This window comes from Taudactylus pleione, unplaced genomic scaffold (assembly GCF_031769625.1).
Source record: "Taudactylus pleione unplaced genomic scaffold, aTauple2 ptg000484l, whole genome shotgun sequence".
NCBI classification, from domain to species: Eukaryota; Metazoa; Chordata; class Amphibia; order Anura; family Myobatrachidae; genus Taudactylus; species Taudactylus pleione.
The window spans coordinates 863,210-889,209 of NW_028284886.1; the positions used below are offsets into that span (position 1 = coordinate 863,210).

General features: G+C 43.0%; 1 protein-coding gene across 1 annotated transcript in view; it reads right to left on the reverse strand.

The window, feature by feature from the left end:
- Positions 1–445: 445 nt before the first annotated feature.
- LOC148502735 (EP-cadherin-like) overlaps positions 446–26,000 on the reverse strand; it is a 49,957-nt gene continuing 24,402 nt past the window's right edge. Inside the window, exons 9-16 of the mRNA XM_088449406.1 lie at positions 22,969–23,151; positions 19,723–19,967; positions 19,341–19,483; positions 18,697–18,921; positions 18,285–18,500; positions 2,703–2,833; positions 2,077–2,220; positions 446–1,680 (exon numbers count right to left, since the gene is read on the reverse strand). Of these exons, the coding sequence (XP_088305532.1) occupies positions 1,474–1,680; positions 2,077–2,220; positions 2,703–2,833; positions 18,285–18,500; positions 18,697–18,921; positions 19,341–19,483; positions 19,723–19,967; positions 22,969–23,151 (1,494 nt within the window). The 3' untranslated portion in view covers positions 446–1,473. The remainder of the gene's footprint in view (positions 1,681–2,076; positions 2,221–2,702; positions 2,834–18,284; positions 18,501–18,696; positions 18,922–19,340; positions 19,484–19,722; positions 19,968–22,968; positions 23,152–26,000) is intronic.

Here is a 26,000-nt window from a genome sequence, read left to right on the forward strand (position 1 = left end):
CACAAAAACTACCAGATTCCCAAAATAAAGAAACACATTCAGTGATTTAAGCCAGGACCCTAATGAAACTACCTTAGGCACCCCATACATCAGGCAGCAGTTTCACAGACTCTCCGATCCTACCAGAACCACCATTGATGATCACCAGTCTGGGAATCTGAAATTCTTCATGTAAAAAAAATCCCAGATTTGCTGGTACCGATCATATTGATAGTGAACGGTAAAATCAGGGAAATCCAACATGTTGGATTTCACCAATGCCCCAACCCTGGCGTTTGGGGAATCGAGAAATTGGCCCAATTCATCGCTGATTAAACAGAAACTGGTACAAGTATATTATAACATTACACTGGAATTTTTTTTTTAGTTCAAGTAGATTTCCACGTGCTCTGCATTCATAGTAGGAGGAGAAAAAAAAAAAAGCTAAAAATAAAAACCACACGGCTTCGTTAAAGAACTTTAAATAAAAAAAGAAAACACAAAAACAAGCCTTTAATAAAATGTATTTGGGTGGTTTACATTAAATTTTTTTTTTTGACGTTTGATACAAAAACAATTTATTCCTATAAATAGTAAATAAAAAACCAGAGGAAAAATAACCAAATATAAAAAAAGCAATTGTAAGGCCCAAATTATGAATTAGGAGAACGGATGGATTCTCATAGGCCAGATACATGGTAACAAAATTTTAACCATTAGTCAACTAGCCATGCTCATCCCGTCTGGGAATCTTTACGCATTAGGGTATATAAACTTATCTTAGGCCAACATGGTTTGTGTGACCTCAATACACCCTTAAATCCCCTCCCTGTTAGCCTTCAATGTACACAGAACTCTAAAAATATTCTATGATTGTGGTAACACCCCAAAGTAGAGAACCCTCCAGAAAACTTGTGGCGTTACGCCTTTGCAGTCCAAATATCAATCCAGTGGTAGATGAGTAGCACGCTCTATGATCCTCCAAGAGCAAGTTGATGTTTGATGTGAGCAAATCAATCCTTAAAATAAAAACTTTATTACACAGCGGAGTGGTATAAAGGCTTATTGGTGCAACGTTTAAGTCTACATGTTGATTAGCGTGGTAGATCAGTTTTTTTTTTTTTAAAACAAACAGGGCAACCACTCCAGAAACCAAGACTACAAACAGAGTTTCTGCAGAGGAAGGCATAGCCCCAACCCTTCTTGCTGTGTTTCCTAGTTATAGTGGGCACTATAGTCAAACTATTAAAGTTATTTTCAAGTCTTTGGCTTGGCAACTTCAGTGTTCTAGTATGGTTGCTTGGTGCCGGTAAGAGGTTAAGGACTGGGTAACATGAACTGGGAGAAGATCCCCACATGCCATGTAAGATAATATAAGGCAGATTCTCCAGTCCCGGAAAAAAAACAAAAAAAACCAAACTTATAACCATTGTTTAAGGCGATGCGGCAGAAGTTCTAGTTTGGACAATGTTGGCAGCTGACCCCTCCAACAAACTAGTCTTCATCACCTCCGTACATGTCTGCCAGCTTCCGGAAGCGGGGTCCCCAGTCATTCAGACAGTTATAGTCTTGGTCTCCATCGGAACTGGAGGAGTTCAGGGAGCTGAGGGAAGCGGCCTCGGACCCGCTACCTTCGTAATCAAAGACTAGAAGAGAGTCATATGGCGGTGCCGTCGGATCATTGTCAGCGGCATGGAGGTTCTAGAAAGAAAATTAAAAAAAAAAAGAAAGAAACATGCCTTAAAATAGCTGTAATAGATCAAGGCCAATGTTTGTGGAAAACCTACAGATATTTAAACAGCACATAGTACACACACAGAAAAACGCAGGAGACAGGACATGGCAGCTTCTTTAGCTGTAGTTTCTGCTTTTAATGAGTCTGAGAATCCATTAAGCAGTTTCCTGTAATAGGCCGCCCAGGACTGTGCACTGATGTCCACGCACAGGAAATAGACTTGTGGCATTTTAACTCTTACAAGTAAAACTAAAAATTCCTTAAGTCTAGGACATCTTCACACAAGAGTGGGTTTAAAAAAAAACAAAAAAAACAAACAGTTTCGACCTCCACACAGTCTACCATGTACAGTATAAACTCACCTCTTCAATGAAGTTCCCAATCTCATCAGGGTTCGATGGCCGTGGTCTGTACTGTGGCGCAGGCATTAGCGTGGGTACCACGTCGTTCCTCATGACATCAGGTCGGGCATCTAGGCCACGATGCAGCTGGCTCAGGTCATAGTCCTGGAGAGATAGGAGTTTTGTTATTGGAACTTCCGTAAAATACAGTCGTTCTCCAACTCGGTCCTCAGGACCCCAAACAGTTCGCGTTTCCAAGGTCACCCAGCAGGTGCACAGGTGGACTCATTACTCAGACACCATTTTAAAAGATCTACCGGTGGAGCTAATTATTCCACTTGTTATTCTGTGGGGAGATTGGGGTACTGGAGACAGAGAGGGTGCCTTGAGGACAGAGTTTGGGAAACCCTGCCCTAGATTCTCAAACGGTCCTGGTGTTAAGGATATCCATGCTTGTGCACAATACAATCAGTGACTGAGGTACTAATTAAGTCTCAAGTGCGTAAGCATGGATATCCTTAAAACCTGGACTGTTAGCGTGCCTTGAGGACAGAGTTTGGGCACCAGTGCAATATGGTATAATACATCCAATACTAGATTACATTAGCCTCTATTTTACACTCAAAACAAGGATCCATCAAACTCACCTGGTCTTCTTCTCCACCACCCTCTTCACCATAATAGAATATGTTGTCCCTTGTATCATCCTCTGGCAGCAGCAATGGTTCTTTAACTACTCTCTTCCGTTTCAAGAACAGTAACAGTAGCAGGATGAGAACTGCAAGAGAACATTAGAGAATCAGGGAGACTATCCGGCAACTGCGGAGTTATAGGACTCACCAGCCAGCAGAATGCTGGACACATTTTCAAAGAGTGTTCTTCTAGCACCAAGGCGGCATTAAAACATTTGTCGAAGCCGGACAATTGGCTGAGACAGGATCTGTTTAAAATTAGATCGGGGCGACGCCATCTTGTGAATGGCAATGAGATGCCATTTGCGACTGGCCGCCCAGTGCCATTTTGAGTGAAACTCGCCACTATAAGTACAAACGGCGATGCTATTTAGTGTCGTGCGATTCCCACGCATTAGAAAAGTTAAGTCCTCACCACATATATACAGTCTCTAAAACAAACTTATTATCCCTGCAAGACACGCACCATAGCGTACTCCACGAAGCACATAGCGTTGTGTGACTAACTAGCGTCTTTTCCCCATTCCCAAATACTTACACACTGCACACTTACATAAAAGGTTCCCTAGTATTAAAAGTATGATATTCAAGGTTTATTCAGTGATTATTAATGTTGTGTAATAAAGATTATTTGACATCTAAGGCTTAGTACATGATAAGCAGACCGTGTCTAGTGTTGTACTGATCCACTGTGTCTCCACAGATTCCCAGTACCATTGGTGAGAAGATTGGAACATGCATCTGCGAACTATGGACTATAGGGAGTTAAAACATTAACATGTACTATGTAATATTAGCAGCTTAGTAGATTTGCATGCAGCGGGAAAAAGGAGACAAAAGGCTGTCGGAGGCTGACCTGTGTCCATTTGAACGGACCTGTTAACTGTCCTGTAACAGAAGCATTGTGACGGAGAACCAATGGAATCATGCCAATCTGTCCTATTGTATTGCCTATTCCTGTAAGAGCATATATGTGCGCGCTTTGACCCCAATCGAGAGTCTTCCTGCTGATGCTGTTGACAGAGGTTTCTTATTGATGCCGGTATCTGGGCCAGAGCGCGTGCGTATGTAACAACTGTACCTTGGGTCTGTATGATATAAGGCAGGAATTCTAGAAGGTACAGGCAGGATCGTACAGATGTTTTTATTAGGTATCGATAGTTGGGGGCTCGCAGTGTGAATCACGCCACCGGTCACTCGGCATCGAACTCTCAGCAAAAGGGTGGAGGCGCCTAGCAGGAGAACACATTGTGCTTTTGGAATCTGTTACCACCGTTGTTGCTGAGAGTGCGCTACCTGTTACTGTGACTTTAGGAGCGCTGATTGGGAAACCAGGAACGAGGGAGGAAAAAAGTTTTTTTTCCTTCGTCGATAGGTTTCTTTGTTTGTATTTTGTTTTTTTTGTGGGGAAGTCGCATTATTGTGTATGCGGCTAAGTTGCAGTATAGCGCAAGTCATAATACGTGTTGTGTAGTAGTCGCAATATTGTGTATGCGACTAGTCTCACTATAGCGTATACGTACTTCCAGTCTTGCTGCCACGCGTTTTAAACAAAGCCGTTGAGAATACATCATCAAGTGTTGACAATAACTGGGTTAACGTGTATTTTTCTGCGCAGGAAAGAAGTGTGTAACAGTGAGTGTTTGTTTAGGGTGTAACACGGTTCCTAAATGTTAAGGGTATTGTAGGACCCCTAAGTGCTAGGCGTAACGAGCGGCCTAGTGACTCGGTAGCAGCTTACAGTTTACTATACACAAGGTGAGTGGAGGCGTCTAGAGGTCTTCCATAGGGTTTGTGGATACACCCTTTTTCAAAGACGTCCACAGGTAAGTGAAAGTATCTTGACTGTCTTTCACCGGTTTAAATCTTTATTGAAAAATGTAGGAGTTGTCCCAGGATGGGAGCCAAGCAAACAGTAGAGATGTTAGACAATGATGTGCTGCTAATGGAAGCGCCACTTGGATCGGCACGCCGTATTATGCATACGAAGTATGGTGCTTATGCAATTAGGTACTGTGATGTATAGTTTAAGATGACGATAAAGAGTGTTACACAGTTTCCCAGAATTGGTAGCTTTGATAAGGATGTATTGAACAATGTCCGAGATTACATCAGTCTGGTGCGTTCGAGTGAAAAACGTAAAATATAACGAATGTTTAAAATTATGGCAGCATGAGGGAGACGTGTGGGTTAAAAGGTGTGTAAGTGGCGCAAACTACCGTTGCTAGCACGTTACCCGAAAGTACACCCGCACCGCTAAATTGCAATGCGTGCGAGCCACGAGATAGCGCGCACGTGCAGCAAGGTAGCGTTGTTGAAGGTATTGTCAGTGGTTCACGCGCACCACCACCGCCCTATGCTGATGGGGGTGCAGGTACAGTTGTTGAAAAAAAAAACATAAAAATGTAACAAGTAATTTGTACCCTCCCTTAAGTAACCATAAGGAAAATGTTTATGATGTGGATGATGAGCCTATTGTTATGTCTGCCATTTCCCATGCTGTACACGTTAGATGCTCCACCACGGCAAGCACAAGTGGTGCCGCCATCTTCATCAGTGATCGTACAGGAAGTGTTAATATCCACTGCACCCGTAGAGGAATTTGTCAACCCTATACATAGCAGTAATAGACTAAACCCCCAGCCAGGTAATAAGGTCAAAAGTAGCAGTTTGGCCGGTCTGCATCCCATCCGGACAATAACTGTTCCGAATAGGAATGCGGATGCAAACAGTGTAGTGCCCACAAGGGAGGTAGCAATGCATTGTCCTTGGACAAGAGCGGAGCTAAATTCCATAATGAATTATTTCCCCGATCCCAAAAAGGAATTAGCCAAATGTCAAAGATTTTTGAAAAATTTGGGTAGTTCTCACGAGACAACCAACAAAGATAGGGGAATGGTGTTAAGGGCTTGTTTTCTTCGAAATACCGACGTGACAAAATTTATCACAGATTGTGTATTGGATGGAGTTGTTCCCTTAACAGACTAAATTAATCAAGGCAACATCTCCCGCATTGTAACTCAATTGGGTGTATATTTTCCAGTAGTAGTTAACTGAAGCAAAATTTTCACCATAAAACAAAGTGAATCTGCAGAAGATTATTGTAACCAGGCTCTGCAGGCTATCACCCAGTACACTGAGTTAGAAGATATTAAAGATAGCACTCACCACAGGGGAATGATTGTCACTGTACTCATGGATGGTCTTAAAGAGAACCTAAAGACACGGGTTCAGACCTCGCAGCCTTGCTGGAGGGGAGTCACTGTAGACACCCTCATAGAATCCGCTATTGAACATGACAAGAACATCTCTAAAAAGAGAGCTCCAGAGCGAGAAACTAATGGCTGTTAGTATTCAAGCTCTAGAAGGAATGACTAACATCACAGCCAGCAGACACACCTGCACCTGAACAGCTACACGTCCTCACTAATCCTACACCACCGCAAACACAGCCCTACCCCTCTTATCACACACAGCCACAACTCCAATACTATCCACAACCCCCATATCTCCCTCAATACCCTTACCCACCACCTTTCCCTCCTGTTCAACCCACACAGCAATCCTTTCATCCTCCCCACCCACGGAAGTGCTTTAATTGCAACCAGCCAGGACACATAAGTAGGAATTGTACGGCGAAGAGGGTAGGACCCCCTAACCAGGGGAGTACCCAGATATGCCCTTATGGGGATAAGGGATATACACAGACCATCAAATGTCCCAAAGACACCAGCTCCAATTGTGGACGTTAATGCTTTATTGGAGAGTGGGGGCCAACGCTAGGGGTCAGGTCATACCTGTAGTCTACAGATAGTCAGGTTAACGGGAAGTACTAGGGAAGAACCGGTAATGATGGTTGATATAGCGGGTACTAAATATCCTTTTCTTGTAGACGCAGGGGCGACCAGGTCAGTGATAAAATCTTCCATTAATTTACAGGTAACCAACGAGACAGTACCAGTAATGGGTGTAACTGGTAAAGTGCAACATTATCCTTTAACAAAATCCACAGAGGTCACTATCGGGCCATTGCATACCAGGCATTAATTTCCCCTGGCAGCGGCAGCCCCCATTAACCTACTGGGAAGGGATTTGTTATGTAAAATGGGATGTGTCATATTGTACCCCTGATCGTGTATTTTTAGATATCCCAGAGAGAGTTGCGCACGAGGTAAGGGATATGCTGGACACTCCCCAAAGGATAATGTATCACTTTACCAGTTTAAGTGAGAATCCGTCTCAGGTAGATCAAATGTTGTCCCAAATTTCAGATTCACTTTGGACCAAGGATGGACAGGACACTGGATTAATGGCAGACGTAAGTCCCGTAATGGTATATTTAAAAAGCGGTAGGCAAGCTCCAAAAATTCCCCAGTACCCATTAAAACAGGAGGTAGAATTAGGTGTTTATCCCATAATTGAGCGATTCTTACAACAGGGAATTTTAGTTCGTACAGCTAGTGTAGCCAACAGTCCCATCTTTCCTGTAAAGAAGAGTGGTGGGAGGGGTTATAGGCTGGTACAAGACCTTAGGAGGTGTTAATAAGGTGGTAGAGAGCCAATTTCCCATAGTGCCAAATCCAGCTGTCATTCTTATGCAAATCCCACCAAATGCAACCCATTTCACTGTCATTGACCTCTGTTCTGCTTTCTTCTCTGTGCCTCTTCATCCTGACTGTCAGTACCTATTCGCTTTCACATACAGGGGTGTACAATACACATGGACACGATTGCCCCAAGGTTTCATAGACAGCCCCAGTATCTTTTCCCAGGCCTTACACGACTGTTTACAATCTTTTCAACCTGCCAATGGATCTGTTCTAATACAATATGTGGACGATTTATTGTTATGTTCTGATTCGTTTATGTCATGTTTAAATGATACTAAACTTTTGTTGCTTCATCTCTCGCAAACAGGACACAAGGTTGCTAAGGACAAACTACAGCCATACCAGTCCAGGGTTAAATATTTGGGACACTGCCTAACTCAGGGGTTACGACATCTCACAAACGACAGAATCTAGGCCACACAGAACATGGCACTGCCGCAGAACCAACAGCAAATTCGTACCTTCTTGGGAATGTGTGGATACTGCAGAATGTGGATCCTAGGTTTTTCTATTTTGGCCTTGCCATTACAGGACTTAGTCTCTTCCTCAAAGTCTGATCGTGTCATACACACACACACACACACACACACACACACACAGGAATCAGAGCAGGCTTTCCTTAATCTTAAGGAGAGCCTGACAAAAGCACCTGAATTGGGAATACCTGATTATGAAAAACCTTTTGATTTTTATTGTACGGAAGCTGATGGGTGTGCAGCAGGCATCCTCACACAAAAACATGGTGATGCCAGTAGGCCCGTAGCATACTACAGTACAGTGTAGCAGCAACTGCTTTATTGGTCAGTAAGAGTGAGGATGTGTTACTAGGCCATGATAGGATTGTCTATACTCCCCATGCTGTATCTGCTTTGCTAAACTCTGCCCAAACCAGACATGTCTCCTCAGCTAGGTTCACAAAATGGGAACTAGCCTTAATAGCACCTGCAAACATCACCATCAAAATGTGCAGCACGTTAAATCCAGCTACTTATTTACCATATGTGCAACATGATGCACAAAGGGTGGAGAGAGGTGAGCCGCTGGCAACAGGTGAGTTCTGCAGGTATATTGATGTACATGATTGTATGGAATATCTGAATCAGACCTTTACTGCAAGACCTGACATATGGGATACACCCTTAGAAAATGTAGATGTGATATTTTACACGGATGGGAGTGGTCATAGACAGACTGACACTGGAGAGTTATGTACAGGTTATGATGTGGTAAATGACGAAGACATCATAGAAGCCGAACCTTTAGGACCACCACACTCGGCCCAAGTGGCGGAACTGGTGGCACTAAAGAGAGCGTGTGAATTAGCGAAAGGAAAATCTGCTAATATCTATACTGACTCTAGAAACGCCTTCGGAGTAGTACACTATTTCGGTGCCTTATGGTGTCTGAGAAAATTTATAACAGCAGCAGGCACACCAATTGCACATTCCAAACATATAAAAAGACTATTAACAGCAATCCAATTGCCAAAGGCAGTGGCAGTAATTAAGTGTAAAGCCCATACATGTGAAGATGATCCGGTATCACTGGGCAACAACAGAGCAGAAGACGCTGCAAAATGGGCAGCAGGGTTAAAAATGAATGTACCAACGGAACAAATTATGTCTTTTCAAACAATTGATATGCTGAAATTGAGATGCAAAATTTGTGTACTATCCAGGAAATGTCAGTCTGGAAGTACAAGGGATGTGGGCAAGAGTCCTCTGGACTCTGGAGGGACGGACAAGGTAAGCCAGTAGCTCCCAAGGCATATTACCCCAGCCTGGCTGAGGCAGCGCATGGTCTGATTCATCTGGGAAAGTAAGGTATGTGTAAATTGGTGAGAGCATACTGGTGCGCCCCAGGGTTTTATTCTCAAGCGGAAAAGAGAGCAATGTCCTTTCTGATCTGCTTGAGGAAAAACATTGGGAAAACGATCCCTACCGAACCATCCCACTGACTGACGGACCTTTCCAGGTAATACAAATTGATTTCATCCAATTACCACCCGGTAGGAATCTCAGTATGTATTAGTGGCAGCTGGGTATGCCTCAACCCAATTGGAACACACATCAGTGCACACTAATTACTGCTGCATTCACTGCCAAGAAAATTGTTCAGGAGTGTGTGTGCAGATACGGTATCCCTAAAATTATCGAGAGTGATAGGGGTACTCATTTCGCAGGTGAGGTTTTTCAAAATGTGTGTAAACCGATTAGTATTAAATAGTCGCCTTCACACCCCCTACCGACCACAAGCCAGTGCCAAGGTAGAGAGGATGAACGGAACTATTAAAAACAAATTAAGTAAAATCATGGCAGAGACTGGACTAGGATGGCCAGAAGCATTACCGTTGGTCCTACATAGCATAAGGACCACTCCTACACCCCCTCTAAATCTTTGATCCCCTTTGACAACCTCATTTGATTATAAGTCCACAGGAAGACTTGAAGTGTAACAACGAGGTAACTAAGATATATTATATCAATGAATAAACAGTTAAAACAGCAACAGCAGAAACTGAAATTGTAGTCACATGATATGCCGGAAACAAACTCATGATGTTGAATCTGGTTTCTGTGACGGGGGACCGATAGAGGAGATGGGAGCTGATGGCAGTGCTGATGGGATGGAGTCAAGAGGAGGAGTTCTATGCCAATCAGTGGAGTGTCTGACCAATCTTAGTACTGTAATTGTTAAGAGATCTGCTATTTTGGATACTCGGGGACGGTGTGAAGGTCTGTCGTCTGAGGCTTATTGTATGTGTGAGTTCTGTGGGTCCGTAATTGATGAGAGATGCATCAAACGATGTCAACCCAAGTATAATCAGTATTGGGGTGGGTAACCTCTAGAGGAATATCACACCATGGTGGGCAAAATTTTAAACCAAACTGACTGTTGGGTGTGCTCTCACGTGCCCCAAGGACAGCATAATCTAGGATTAGTGCCTTTCTCGTTAAATATCTCTGAAATTTTAGAATTGCCAAAAGGGAAGACACTGGACGGAAAATTTCTTAATACCAAACCACCCCATTTTAAGCTCCACCAGTACCAAGCATGATAAAACACTTATGCTTAAACATCACCAACTTCAATGACCCAGGAAGTTGGGAGGCGACTGGAAATAATCAGACGATTACCTTCTCACAAAATGCTGACCGTGAGCCTATGAATTATGAACTATTACGCAAAATTAGGTCAGGTGGAAGACACTTCCGGTATAAATATACACTAAGTCCCACCAAAGAAATGGTTGGTAAGGTACCAGATGGATATTGTGCTAAGATAATACAACCAGAAACTTGCATGTACCAGATGGGAGAACCAGAGATTGGATTATTTGCAAGGGAAATGTGTTTAATGATAATGATGCATACTATAATGATGATTTATATTTTATATGTGGAAGGAAAGCGTATAAGTGGCTCTCTCAGAGTTCCGAAGGTTTGTGTTACCTGGGAAGAGTAGCCCCAGAGGTTATGACCCTCACACGTTGAAATGCTTGGTATTCATAAAAACACACCATCACCATATCTTCACACGCAATAGGAACACAGAGGCAAAAGAAATGATACCTGGGGACGTGCATAAAGCCACTCAGTTAATTAGTGAGACAACGGGCTTTCAAGTTTTAGTAGCACTGGATCCCACCAGGATCGCTCGGGGTACACTAAATTTTAGATATCATACATGTCGGTGATATTATCTATCAATTTAGCAAGATCTTGGATATGACACGTTCAGGTATACAGGTAGGGAGTTGCAAGCATACAAGAAAGAATTGGTGCAACACAGACTAGTGTTAAATTATGAAAATATTGGACAGCACTTGGACAAGATTTAACAACATGAAATAATAAATCAATTATAGTGTAAAAATATACATGAATAGATAAAAAGTACAATTAGTTTAAAAAGATTGAGTTAGACCGACCGGTAATGTACTCAAAAAATTACCAGATAAATTGTGTTGGACCAAAATATTGATATAAATGGTCATTGATAAACATGGCAATCAGTGTTGATAAATATCACCAGGGCCGGATAATGGGGTGGGTGGAGCTGCAGCTCCAAGTCCACCATGGAAATAGGCCCACAGGATCCACTGCAGACAGTACTGATGGGGAAAATAAAGATCCCTGTAAACACTGTCTGCACTGCACTGAATCCTGACAACATGACTGTCTGCAATACAGTCAGTGAACTAGGATACGAATCCCGGACCATTCACACCCTTCACCCCCCCCCCCCCCTCTGCCGTCCAAAGCTGCGCCCCCGGACAGACAAGCTCCGCCCCTGGCTTTCCAAATATCCTCTGTGCAGTTCAAACCTCCGCCCACATGCTCCCGAAGCTCCGCTCCCAGGTCCTGCTTAAACAACCCGGCCTGGGTCGCCCAGCGCCCACCCTAGTTGTGTCCCCCAGGTGACCAGAAGCTCAGGTCCTGACTCCCCGGGTCATCTAAAGCTCCCCCGCAACTGGGCTGATACAGCTGGCTCTGGAAATTATGAGGCTGAGGTGGAGCGCAGAGGCTGAGCTACCTTGCACAGGAGGGAAGGCAGCTGTCACCAGCTCAGGGTTGCCTACCTTTAATATTCTCTTCCCGGGAGAAGCCCGGGTAAGAGAAGCAGCAGGGGGCTTACAGGGGCGGGGCTTGACGATTTGCGTCATTAAGCCCTGCCCCTCGCAGTAAAATTGCCGCGATTGGGCATAATTTACATAGGGGTGGGGCCAAATGCTGTGATTCATGCAGAATCACAGCTTAAGCCCCGCCCCCTTCATGGAGACCCACGATTGCCACGGGTATTCTCCTAATTCTGCCCACTTCACTAGGAAGTGGGCAGAATGCGGGAGAAATGCCTACCCTTCCGGGGGTGCGGGTGGTTACCCGAAAAATCGGGAGCCTCCCGCGAAAACCGGAAGGGTAGGCATGTATGCACCAGCTAGTGCGTGTAGTACACACACACACACACACACACAGTATAAAAAATTATATATATATATATATATATAGTGTGTGTATGTATATATTATATGTATACTTTGTGAAGCTTGGAAAAAAAAAAAAAAAAAAAAAAGCCTGGAGGCTCTGAAACGTTGGTTTCTATGCTAATATAGATCGTCTTGTGCATCAGACTTTGAGTGCCGCAGTTCTTACTACTTATTCTATGCATCACTGAGGGCACACAAGGAGAGGGAGAGAGATTGTATTCCACAACCCCTTCCCGGGAGGAGATATTTTTATGGACCACCACATCACCCTTATTTTGACTGCATCTGTAACAAGGCAAGAACATACTTGCCGACTATCTGGCTGCTCCTTCCGGGAGGGAGCAGCCAGATCGACAGAACAGGGGCGTGGCCGGCAAAAGGGGGTGTGGCCGGGTGGGCTGAGGGCAGTTTGCGGGTGGGGCAGGGCCGTGCGATCGCGTCATTTTGGCCCCGCCCCCGTTGCACAATGCTGAAAAAACAAGCATTGTGAAGCAGGGGGCGGGGCCAAAATTATGCGAATCGCGTCAGCGCCCCCCCCCGCCGCGGGGGTTTAACAGGTACTGGCAGGGGGGAGACTGGGGATCGGCGACAGGTGGGAGGCTTGCCTGCCTTTCCGGGGGGGGGGGGGGGGGGGGGGGGGGAGCTGCACCTGTTTATGGGGAGGCTCCCGTCCGAAATCGGGAGGGTAGGCAACCCTGGGTAAGAGCCACAAATCTACCAGGTTGTTACCTTGCTACAGGCGCAGTAAAAGTTAGCCATTGCTGCCATGGTCCAGCATTGCCTTTTTAAAACAACAGCAGCAAAAAAGACAGTTCATTTATTAATGTACTGCAGTGGTTAGGGATGTGGGATGGACACATAGAAATATGCCAAAATCAGTGTATAATTTTGGATTTTTTTCTTCTCTTATTAATCTAAAGGAAAGGCAAACCATACAGTTCTCACTCAATTTATTTTCTTGTTATAGCTCCACTATAAAGTGGTTGAAGGTAGATGTCACATATGCCCTCCATGGAGATAGCCACACATTCTGTGTAGACCACACCCACACACTAGGCATGCCCCCACACAGGGGCGTTTTAAGAGAGGAGGGGGCCCGTCTGCAGCCTCTGTTTGGGCCCCCTCCCCTCTGACGGTGGCTCAGCGGCACTGAGCGCTGTACATCCTGGCTTCATGCCAGAATCTACAGCACATGTGCGAGTCTCCGGAAAAATGGTGCCTGCGCCTACTTTCCCAGGGACATCTTTTCTGTGCATGTGCAGATCACTGGGAAAATGGCCGTCGCTCATTTTCCCAGTGAGTGTGTGCTGCTCTACAGCGCCGGTCTGGTGCTGCGGAGCAGCACTTCGGGAATCGGCAGAGGGGCAAGTATAATTACCTATGGGTGCAGGGTGTGCGGTGTGGACCCCCCCCTGGACTCGGGGACCAGTGTACCCTGCACACTCTGCACCCATTATAGATAAGTCCCTGCCCCCATATAACTAGTCACATCACCACAGCGCTTATCAAACTCCCCTGCGGTGACACACAATAGACCCTTCATAAATTTCAGCTCCAGGCCCATGTGGACCTTAATCTGGCACTGAATATCACTGGTACAATATACCAACAGAAGTACAAACAAACATATAAAATGCAGATTAGATATAGAATCAACAGTCAATACTGCAAAAGCAACGTTGGTTAGTGTGCCAAAATAATTGCAGGCATGCATGCAAACCCACATATATGAGTCGTCAGCTTACTCTATAAATGCATATATGGTGTTAGCTTCTGCCCAAAGCGAAAAGTTAGTTGAAAGTCTTTATAGAAACTCCATGTATATATTTATATTGGAAAAAAGTGGTTAGTAGCAGGCATGCATAAGTCCAGGTTTTATAACATATTGCTTGCAGATAAGGTGTTTGTATACATCCAGGATATTTGTAAACACGCCAAAGATTTAGTCTTAAGATATATAAATCACTCCTTAATAAAGTTGAAAGTCACTCCCTTTAGTAAATTGAAATCCCGGCTTAACAAAAGTCTTGTACTCACCCGGGAGGTAATAGAGTAGTACAAACCAGCTGGTCTTTAGAATAAAATGTGTCTACGCGTTTCTCCGCCTCCTTAGGATTCAGCGGCTTCCTCAGAAGTGTAGAGACTCAGTCTGAGTCTTCCGGTTTTTAACCCGGGCACTGACGTCTTACGCATGCGTCGTGCGTCTCAATTCAAACCTCATTTTCAAGAGGGGCTATGTGAGTAATCCGGTTTTTCACCCAGGCACTGACGTCTTACGCATGAGTCGTGCGTCTCGATTCAAACCTTGTTTTCGAGAGGGGCCATGTGATTGTTATTTGGCTCCCTCTCGTATATACCACCGACTTCATGCGTTCCAGCATGATATTTGTTTTTGCATGTCATTACCTTCGGGCAGCTGATCTCAATATGGACAGAAGTCATAGCTTATACACTAGAATATATTGCCAAGATCCATATGCCCGGAGATTAATCGGATATTATAGAATAAAGAATAATAATAATTCCTATTCATTTGATAGAGATAGATAGATTATCTATCTATCTCTATCTATCTATCTCTAAGAAAACTTAACATACACAAATAATCATCCTCATTAAGGGGGGTATCCACTAGACGATAAAGTTGAACGATAATGAAAAAAAATCGTTCGATAATCGTTCAAACATCATTTGAACATAGAAACAATTACTGCAAGATTTGCAAACTAACGATGTACGATGCACGCTCTAGCTTGTCGTTTGATAGTCTCCTCCATCGACTGAACATGCAGGTCAATTTCACTTGATTGCTTACAAATCGTTTACACATCGTTCAAGCTGAACGATCAAACGATGAACCACTATCTGCCCACTATAGCTGAAAGCTCTCAATCACAGATTGAAACAACATAGTTTATCGTTAGATCTTTTGCAAATCCTTTGAACAATTTGCAAAAGATTTGTAAAAGATTTGCAGAGTGGAAGATCAGATTTCAAGGGAAACTTCAAGGGAAAATCGTTAAGAGGTGGGACAGGGATAAAATAGTCTAGTGGATGCCCCCCATAACCCATATATACACATCAACAATCATATGCACATGGATACTGGAAAATACTTTAAGTATCAAATAATGATGTATAAAGATGGATATAACCCAAAAATAAAAAAAATGCTTATCATAGCGAATCTAATAGTTATAACAAAAAAAATAAAAAATAACAAAAAAATAAATATATAAAAATATTTATTTGGACCATTAATTCTATCTGGACGCTGTAGAAAAAACTATAAGGGACCATAGTACCCTAAAATAGCCACTTTGTTGTCATACAAAAAGAAATATATATAATCTTAAATAAATCTCAGAAAATACAAATTAAACTAAAGATATTGATGAATTATGGGAAATTAAGAAAAAAGAACAGCCAATAAATTCTATTCACCATAACCCACAAATATCCAAAAGGACACCAGATATATAGCCCATGAAGGGAAAATACACACTTAAAAAATTATGGTTAGAAAGATATAGTCTTCAGCTACGGGATTCATAAATAATTGGCAAAATCCTCTGGTCCAAAGGGACCTTTGGTCACCTAGGCATCTATCCCCAAATATATTTCAATCCCTATCAATTGCTAAAATTAATAATACATGTTATGGTGCTTTATTTTGAGTACTTGTTTTTTATACCTTCAAAGATGATCAAACCCAGTCAATTGTGTCTACCAAAATCACATGTGGTCACTGTACATTATTTAATTCAACCGTGTCATTAAGACCACCTGGTATTAATGTACTTAGACTGTATATCCAAAAGGCTTCTCTCTTACAAAGTGTTCTGAATCTATCACCTTCTCAGCATGTCATTTTAATCTGTTCTATCGCCTGAATTCTTAAATCTTTTAAATTTTATTTTTGACACTGGGTGACATGTTTCGAGAGTAGGTGCATCTTTATACCTTTTAAAATATTTCTACGGTGTTCCATGAAACGTATTAAAGTGTTAAATTATTTAACAGCTGTCACTGGAGGGTATTGTGTAACTTTGGCCACCCAATTTGGAGTACAGTGTTGTACTTATGATACCAGCGACTACAAGGAGGTGATCGACCGGAAGATGGATGAAATTCTGCAGCTAAAATGGGAATTTCAAAAGAACCATAATGCTTCTGTGGCTGAAGTAGAGGAGAAGTTAGAGGAATGGGTTTCATGGTTTAACCCAGGGAAGGTTCTCAAGTCTAGGAGAATGGGTCCAAGAAATGATTGCAAGCACATTTAAACTCCTGATCCCCATACTGGTTGTCATCATAGTAATTGGCATAGGGGTCAGGTGTGTTCTTACTGTGTTGAAGTGTGGAAAATGTAAAAATAAGGTAAGCCAGAAGAATTAAATTATGATGGTGGTCAGTAGTGACAATATGATTACTGAGGTAAATGTAGAACTGCATTATAACCCTGAACTAGGAAATACCATCGAATAATGTGTTATATTTAGACATGCATAAAATGTATTATTGAAATGTTATTTTTAAAACACCTTAAATAATGTAAGTCCCTATTCCCCCTCAAGGCTTCCTTTATAGGATTGATGCATCCCCACATTTCTCCCATGATCTCCCAAGATCCGTGGTGTGCGTATAAGGGTACTTTTATGCCCCCTCTTAGAGACACATTACTGATGGATTAAGAACCACCTTGTGCCATATCATAACATTAAATAATATGTCATAATGTAAGCCTAAAATTAAATTTAAGAACAGTGTGTGATAGCATGTTTGCTATCAAAGGGTGGACTGTCGAAGCCGGACAATTGGCTGAGACAGGATCGGTTTAAAATTAGATCGGGGTGGCGACGCCATCTTGCGAATGGCAAAGAGACGCCATTTTGCGACTGGCCGCCCAGCGCCATTTTGAGTGAAACTCACCACTAAGTACATACGGCGATGCTATTATTTAGCGTTGTGCGATGCCACGCAATAGAAAAGTTAAGTCCTCACCACATAAATAGACAGTCGCTAAAACATATAAACTAATTATCCCTGCAAAACACACACCATAGTGTACTCCACAAAGCACATAGTCACACAACACTAAGTAGCGTCTTTTCCCCATTCCCAAATACTTACACACTGCACACTTACATAAATGGTTCCCTAGTATTAAACTATGATATTCAAGGTTTATTCAGTGATTATTAATGTTGTGTAATAAAGATTGACATCTAAGGCTTAGTACATGATAAGCAGACAGTGTCTGGTGTTGTACTGATCCACTGTCTCCCCACAGATTCCCGTACCATCGGTGAGAAGATCGGAACATGTGTCTGAACTATGGACTATAGGGTGTTAAAACATTAAAATGTACTCTGTAATGTTAGCAGCTTAGATTTGCATGCAGCGGGAAAGAGGAGACAAAAGGCTGTCGGAGGCTGACCTGTGTCCATTTGAACTGACCTGTTAATTGTCCTGTAACAGAAGCATCATGACGGAGAACCAATGGAATCATGCCAATCTGTCCTATTGTAGATGCTGTTGTCAGAGGTTTCTTATTGATGCCGGTATCTGGGCCAGAGCGAGTGCGTATGTAACAACTGTACCTTGGGTCTGTATGATTTATTTGCGCTAATTGTCTTTAGATCACAGCGTGTAACCATCTGTTTTTAGGTTGAATAATACCTTTTTGTGCTTTGGAAACACAAAGTCTGAAGACATTTATTTACTGTGCAACTCATTACGCTAAATTGCGACACTTCTAGAAGGTATAGGCAGGATTTAGAAGGTATAGAAAGGCATTCTAGAAGGTATAGGCAGGATCGTACAGAGGTTTTTACTAGGTATCGATACATTGGACAAGTCTGAACGAACACACAGGTCAACTAAACCACCCCCCACAAAAATAAAACAAAAATTAACCAATTGCAAAAGCCGAGAACTCACTTAGCAGAGCCAAAACGGATCCCAGAATGATCAGTATAGTTGGCAGTTCAAATCCCGCAGAAATCCTCTCATTACAGCTGATGGAACTACCCTCACAGCCGCACACAGTTGCATTCACCACGGTAACCTGCGCCAGATTCTGAGCATCAAACAGGCGAATATACACATAGTAGTCTCCGATCTTCAGTTCTTCCTTAGGTCGGAGGATCATCGCATCTGGTTGAGATACAAAAGGCAAGTTCTAGTTACCCCTCCTAAGCCTCAGATAAAACCAGAACCACTGCTTATTCCACAGATAATGAGTATACCCCACAACATTCATTTTCACCAGATGGCAGACACAAAGGCTGAACCGGTTCACCAGGGCCCCAGCTAGAGTAACACGGCACTTCCATAAGTCAACGCTAGTTACCTGTTCCTTTCATCTCAGCCTCCCAGGCAGAGTCTGATCCGTGCGAGAGCTCCACTTTATAGGGGTAGGTGTTCGGAGGTAGGTCGGCGTCACTGATTGAGAACTCCTGGGGTTCTGGATTTCGGTTACACATGGTGAAGGCACGAGGATTAGGGATGGGACCATTGTCATTCACGTCACTCAGCTGCAGGACGAGTGTACCAGTACCGGTGGCAAATGGAATCCCTGTGCAGATAAGAGACTTGCTATGATGAGTAGAACTTATATCCGCAGGACACATGGCAGAGAGAATGGAGAACGGATAGAATTTAAGTGAAAGCACCAAAATCACAGCAACAACTAAAGTTCTAAGATGTGGGGATAGAGCAAAATTAAAAAAAGGAGAATTATATTTTTTAACATGTAACCATTTGGTTTCAAAGGATGTGGCAGTACTGTGCGATATACTGACTTTCATAAAAGAAAGGCTATGGGCCAATGTTTGCAGATATATTAACAGGTTAATTAGATTGCATCATGAGTGTACATCTGGGAGACTCAGACCCATTTTGCCAGGTCAGGAAAATGCAGAACGCAACCGATTCCCCTCTACAACAGAACATTTAGCGGACTTCCCTGTGACTGGGAAGAGCGACCGACCTTACCATCGTCAGTCACCATCACGATAACCGTGTAATTGTTGTTCTTGACAAATTCAGACTCTCTATCTAGATTGCCATTTCCGGTGACAATTCCAGTGTCCTCGTTCACAGAAACCCATTTCGCAGGGTCATTACCAATTTTATACCTGGGGAGAAGAAAAAAAAAAAGATTCGCAAACTTACCCACCATAAAGAAAAAACAAAAAAAACAATTGCCCAGAATTTGCCTGCAAAGACAGCAAAATGCCCATCGCAAAACTACTTTAAGAAAATGTGGTTGATTAAGTTCAATGATAAAAAGAAAAAAACAGAAAAAACCCCCAAAAATGTGCGCACTAGTGGAACATTGCTGGCCACTCCCCAAACCCAGCAGCTTGGGACTTACCTGAGCTTCTGGTTCTGCTGCTTGTCAGGATCCTGAGCAACAAGCGATGTGACCTTCTCCCCGCGACGAAGGGCCTCCGACACCTCCACCAGGCTGACAATCGGCTTGAAGAATGGAGCCTCGTTCACATCCTCCACATTCACAGTGACCGTAGCGGTTGAGGTTGGCAGATTGACAGCAAAAGGTTCTTCGTTCTCCACGGTGATCTGCAGCACAAACTGCTTTCTGGTTTCAAAGTCCAAACTCTGCCAGGAGGAGAAAGGTCACCGGTCACCACAACATTACAGGACATAATTAGATTTAGTGTGGGATTGGGGGAAACAAGAAAATTGGACTTCGTACTTCCATGGACATGCACCAAGACACACTACTTTGGTATCTGGGGAATTAAATAAAAAATAAGGTTTTTCGTATTCACCGTTAAATCTCAATCCTTCTGGGGGGACACGGTACACCATTGGGTTATGAAAAGGTGTCGGGAAAGCTAGCACTTTGTTTCATTATGCCTGTATAATAACACGCCTATACCCCCTCAGATTTTCGTTATAAAGCCTAAAATGATACAGTCATAAGATCTACTGTATAAATATATTCTACTCTTCGAGAAGACAGAAAATTGAAAGAAAGCCTAGGACAGGAACATGTCGGAGGTTAGCGCTAACAAAATTACCCTGAATTCCAAAACATTTAAGGGCAATCTTGACTGTTGAAGACTAAAAGATCTTGTATCACAAAACCCAAGACTACTGCTCCACAGACCAAGAGACTTGCATCGGCTGTTACTGCTGTCCAATCCAGTCTGGGCGATTATTTCCCCTGGGTGAAATCTATTTAACCACCAATCTCACTCTCTCTGTCTTGTGTCCGAAGGTAAATGAAAATGAAAACTGTTACAGAGAGGACGACAGGATCCAGACCAACTCCTTGGAATACTTGTTTGGAAGTGCAGAGTGCAGTCTGCTATGTTGCATAGAATCGAAGGCGGTCTTGTTGTGCATGAAGCTTCTGGGAAAGACAGTCTCCTGGAGTCCAGAAACGTCATTACCAACTCCCTCAGATCTGCAATCTCTTCTTCCAGGCAGGAAAACCCTCTAATTATATGTGTGTAGTATAGATACATAAACACACACCCACATAAAACACAAGAGTAGGATAGACATATGCCATTGTAGCAGTGATGTCTTTATGCCTGGAGTGCTGCACGACACTGATTGCTAAACTACAATGACTACTTAATCCAACCTGACTAGTGAGTCATGGCTGTTTCTCTCGCCCTGGGAGTCCTTTGCTCCCCTCTGAAGGTGAAAGATGGATATTTCTAGGAAGTGTGGCTGAGACGCTGGAGCTTGCCCCTCTTCAAACGCCTGACCGTCTGTAAAGGTCAGTCTGCTGCTTCCTTACCTCGCGAGGCAACTGCTGCTGGCCGCTTGTCCACAGCTAGGGCAAGCACCGCTGGCGATGCATCAGCCAATCCGGCCCACCTCCTATAACCGCCGGACAGGAGCCCCCAGAAGGCATGCCGCCTCTTCCACACCATCCTGGTCTACTTTTCCCAACCCCAGAATGTGCACCTACCCTTGAAAGCAGTCATCCAGCAGCCACAATCATTCAGACTAAAGTACAAACTATACTGCGATAATTACAGCTCTTAACTAAAAACTGAGGAGGGTGTATAGGGAAAGGGGGGGGGGGGGGGGTTATTAAACCAAGTTCTGGCTAACTAATTCCTGGCAACCTTACCTGACCCCAATGTTCACCATTAAGAGAAAGACCCACAGTTTGACTAGACGACCAATTGACCAAATTGGGCTGAGCCATTGAGGCTGTCAAACACATGCCAACATAAAAAGGGAAGGAATTTGCAGACTAAGCGTGAGCAAATGTATGCAACAATGTAATGGGCAGCTAACAGATAGAAAAATGAGACTTCGGCTTCATAGCCCTTAAATATAAAGCACCAACATTATACAATGTTGTCCAACGGGAAGGTCATAATCCAAATCACATAAGACAGATACCAATTACTGCAAGGTCCCATCCTGTGCAGCCGTACACGTTGCGAATGATCACAGGGGGAAAACTCTTGATAGACTATTTATATGGCGCCACAAGGGATCCGCGGTGCCTTACAGAGTGCATAAACAAAAATGATCAAATCAAGACCAAAAAAAAAAAAAAATTACAAAAAGTGACTTTTGCAGTACAAAACACTACAAGGCATGGTTTATAAATATTGTAAGTCATAGTACCCAAATAAGCAGCGGGGCGGGCGATCCCAACGGTTTGGTGCTGTTGTAGGAGAGGATGGTATAAGTGAGGGAAGGAAAAGCACATTAGGGAAGAGGGCCCCGAGAGCTTACAGTCTAAAAGGGGAGTGGCAGACAGGGGTGATACATACGTATTGGAACAACAAGTGTAGCTGCTGGTGGGTAAAGGGTGTTATCGTGCGGCCGATATATCAGTCCTTGGTGACTTGGATCACTATGCAGCTTCCAACCGGATCACATCAACAGAATGGAGGAGAAATCGGCGAAGGAAGAAACCTGAACTAGGTAATATAACTGTCCCTGATTGCAGAGAAGGCTTTCTGCATTACGCAGGGCAATAGATTTAGGTACACAGAGCCAAGAGCGCCTCATATAGCAGCATCTTTTGGTTCCACACAGCACCAACAAATCTTGGGCTTGCTGACACATTCTCCCTTCGTCACCCTATGCGGGTTACCATTCATTAAAGTCGAGAGCAGCTGTTTTCCGATAGGTTCGTCTGAGGTGCAATCATAAGGACTAGTGTTTCTGATTAGCACACCACCTTCTGCCAGCCGCCATCTTAAACTTAGTCCACTAGGGGGGGGGGGGGGGGGGCAGTCCCCATGAAACAGAACTTCATCTTCAAGTCCTGTAAACATGCCAGTGTCATTGCACAATTAGTTTGACTGCTGGGACAACAACATTTAGGGCATGTAGCATGCATGCCAGCTCTCCTAGAAGGGAAGGAGGGGGGTGGTGGAAACAAAGGAGAGCATAGCAAGGTCACGGGCACATTAGATAGTCAGGTGGAAGTCAGGAGATCGAAAAGTCTCTAGAAACTACACAATACTCTTCTGTGCATTAAGACAGCCATGGGCAAGGAACGGGAGAGAAGATCCTGTAAGCAGATTACGGATTTTTGGATGCATCCCTCAAAATAAGGAACTTGACAATGAAATGCTACAGCCTCTGTGCAGAAGAACTGGCGGGCACTCACCTTTTCTGTAGTGAGGATACCGTCGTTTGTATCTGGGTCTGTGCGGATAGAGAAAAAGCCTCCTTCGTTGCCCCTTATCTTATAGACAGCCCGCCAGGCGGCAGAATTCAGCTCGTCGTTGTCCGTAACAGACAGTCTCTGAACTTCAAATCCCTTTTCGTTTTCTGGCACCAGAGCAGTGTACTATTATAGAGAACACAAGACGCATTCTTGGAATTAGACAATAGTGTTTTTGCAGCTATTATTAGTACAATAAATTGATGAGTCGCCAGCAAGTGGAAGCACTCTAGAATAAGCTTTGTCTGGACTAACTAGCTTTGGAAATATTAGTTCTGCTGCAGTAGTGCACATGTATAAGAAGAGTCGCTTTACAATCCAGCAATCATTCTGACCTCCATTTGCTTCAGTCTAGAACTAAGCTTTTAGCTTTAAAACGAGACTTCTGACGAGCTTCCAGAGAACATAAGTATTATCCTTTATTTATAAGGCAGCGTAGATATCCATGCCACTGTATAGACAGATATAAAACTGGCCAAAACAGAACATGTAATTATACTAGTAGGCTGAGGTAGTAGATCTAGGGGAAGGGAAGATACACTAGGAGGGAGGACCATTTATTGCGAGAGCTTACATTTTAATAGGAGGGGAAAGGAGTGGGAGCATTGGCAGATACAAGGATAAGGATGTGGGAGACCAGATTAGGAAGAATTCCGGTAAACTAGGGTGAATAAGTGGTTTTAGGGAATGTTTGAAGCAATGGATGTTGGGTGGGAGAGCTATAGACCAAAGCAGAGCATTCCATAGAAAGGGTGCAGCACGGGAGAAGTCTTGGAGGCGGTACTTGTTCAGATATAATTTTGTAGACAATATTAGCATTTAAGGGAATATTTTTGAATATCATTAATGATTAAATGATTTTAACCAGTTAACAGTTTATATATTTACAGGTAAAGTCAGTCAATGTAGTTTTTCATCGTACAAATGAAATTAATAGAGTACACTAGGTTTGTATAGGTGTGCATATAGCTGCATATATGATGTTTTAAGACTAAGTATCCTGAAACAGGTTGTCTCTGCATAAATTATTATTAGGTATTGAGATTATTAATGGAAGTCAGAATATGTACATTAATCAGAACTGGTTTTCTGTCTGTACATTGGGGGGCGTCATTTGTTACAAGTGTGGGCAATGAGGTGCAATGAGATTTCTGTCAAGGTCTTATTACAATTTAAAATACAAGATGTTAAATTATAACAAGAGACTAAACAAAATGCAAAGAGATTGATTAATTGATCTAGAACAGGCATGTCAAACTCAAACTGCCAACCGGGCTGAATATTCAAGGTCTTACGAGTGTGTGGGCCGCAACAAATAAAATAAAAAATAGTCTTATATGCTATTTTGAAAGGTTTATTAATAAAAACCAATGCAGTGGCCCATGTAGTAGTGCCCCTTTTTCAATGCCCCCTGAATTTGTACCCATTATGCAATACCCCTTGTGTAGTGCCCATTATGCAGAGCCCCTTATGTTGTGCCCCCAGTAATGCTCCTTACCTTTCTTAATTAGGGCCGCTGGGCACCGCTCCAGTCCACGCAGTCGACACTCCCACCATCCCGTGTAGACGCTGCCACTGACTGGATGTAATTAGATCCAGAGCGGCAGGCACAGGTTTCTCTCATTGCAGGAGACGCGGGTGAAGTCATGACATCAACCGCGCGCTGCATCACTGGGAGCGCTGCATCACTGGTAACGCTGGCCTCTGTAGTGATCAGAGGCTTCTGTTCGCTTCAGAGACCAGCATTGCCAGCTTTAAATAAAGTAAAGTAAACACTGCCCGATCGGCAGGTGTGTGGGCCGCATAAAATGTTTATATGGGCTGCATGCGGCCCACATGTTTGACATGCCTGATCTAGAAGGAACTATTGGGGCAGCTCAGTCAGGTGGATCAAGATTAGGGGTATAAATATGAGGGGTCAGTCTGCAATTACAGCAGTAGAAGTTGTAGTAAAAAAAAAAAAAAAAAGTTCAGAAGGACACAAAAAAAAAAACAAACACAGGAGGAAGGACCCAGCTTATCCAATTAGGTACAAGATTTTTGCTGTAACAATTAATGAGAAATGGTCACGATGACAGCAGTAACATGGGTATGTGCGCTCCAGATTCTTGCGCTGTTCAATTGAAAACAATGGTTGAAGTACATTTTACCAAAAATACCAGCAGGCAATGAAAAAAAAAAAGTAAAAAAAAAAAAAAAAAAAAAAATATTGGGAAGATTTTGGGGTAATATTAGGCTATTTTAAAACCAAGAATGGATAAAAAAAAAAAAAAAATTAAATTGGGGCATTCAATTTGGGGGTGCGTAAATATAATCGTGAATTTGGGGGCAATTTCAGGCCATATTTTAGTAACAAGCCATAAGGACATGTAATACTTGGCCTAATTAAGCCGATTGGAAAGTTCCAATTGCCTAATTAGTCATGTAGTCATTAGGGGGGGGGGGGGGGGGGGGGAATTTGCAATGGGTTGGAATAAATGTCTTACATTTAAGGTAACAGGGATTTTCCCTGACCGTGCACCTGCGAGGGGAGCAGAGAAGAGAAAAAAATATATAATAATAAAAAAAGTTGCAGTAATCCCTATAGAAATGACTGCAGCTTGAATTACTCCCCGGCTATTTAATAGGAAAAATCCTGAGTCAAAATTGTGCCTGCAATGGAATATGCCCCTAAAACATCAAGAAAAAAAGGTGGCTATGCATAAACACTCATTCCTGCAAGTGTATTAATTGTTTACATTTGTAAGAGTTTTGTGATGTAATTAGCGAAGAATAAATATAATTAGAATAATTTATCACTACTGTGCATCCTCTATTCTGTGAATTGGTCTCTCCTGTAAATAAAAATGAGTTCATAGCAGATATTTTCTCTGAACTTTGGAATCACTAGTTAAATGTATGAAAATTGCATATTAATATCGGGCTGCAACATTAGACAGATATCAATATATTCCATATAGGCAATGAGATGCATA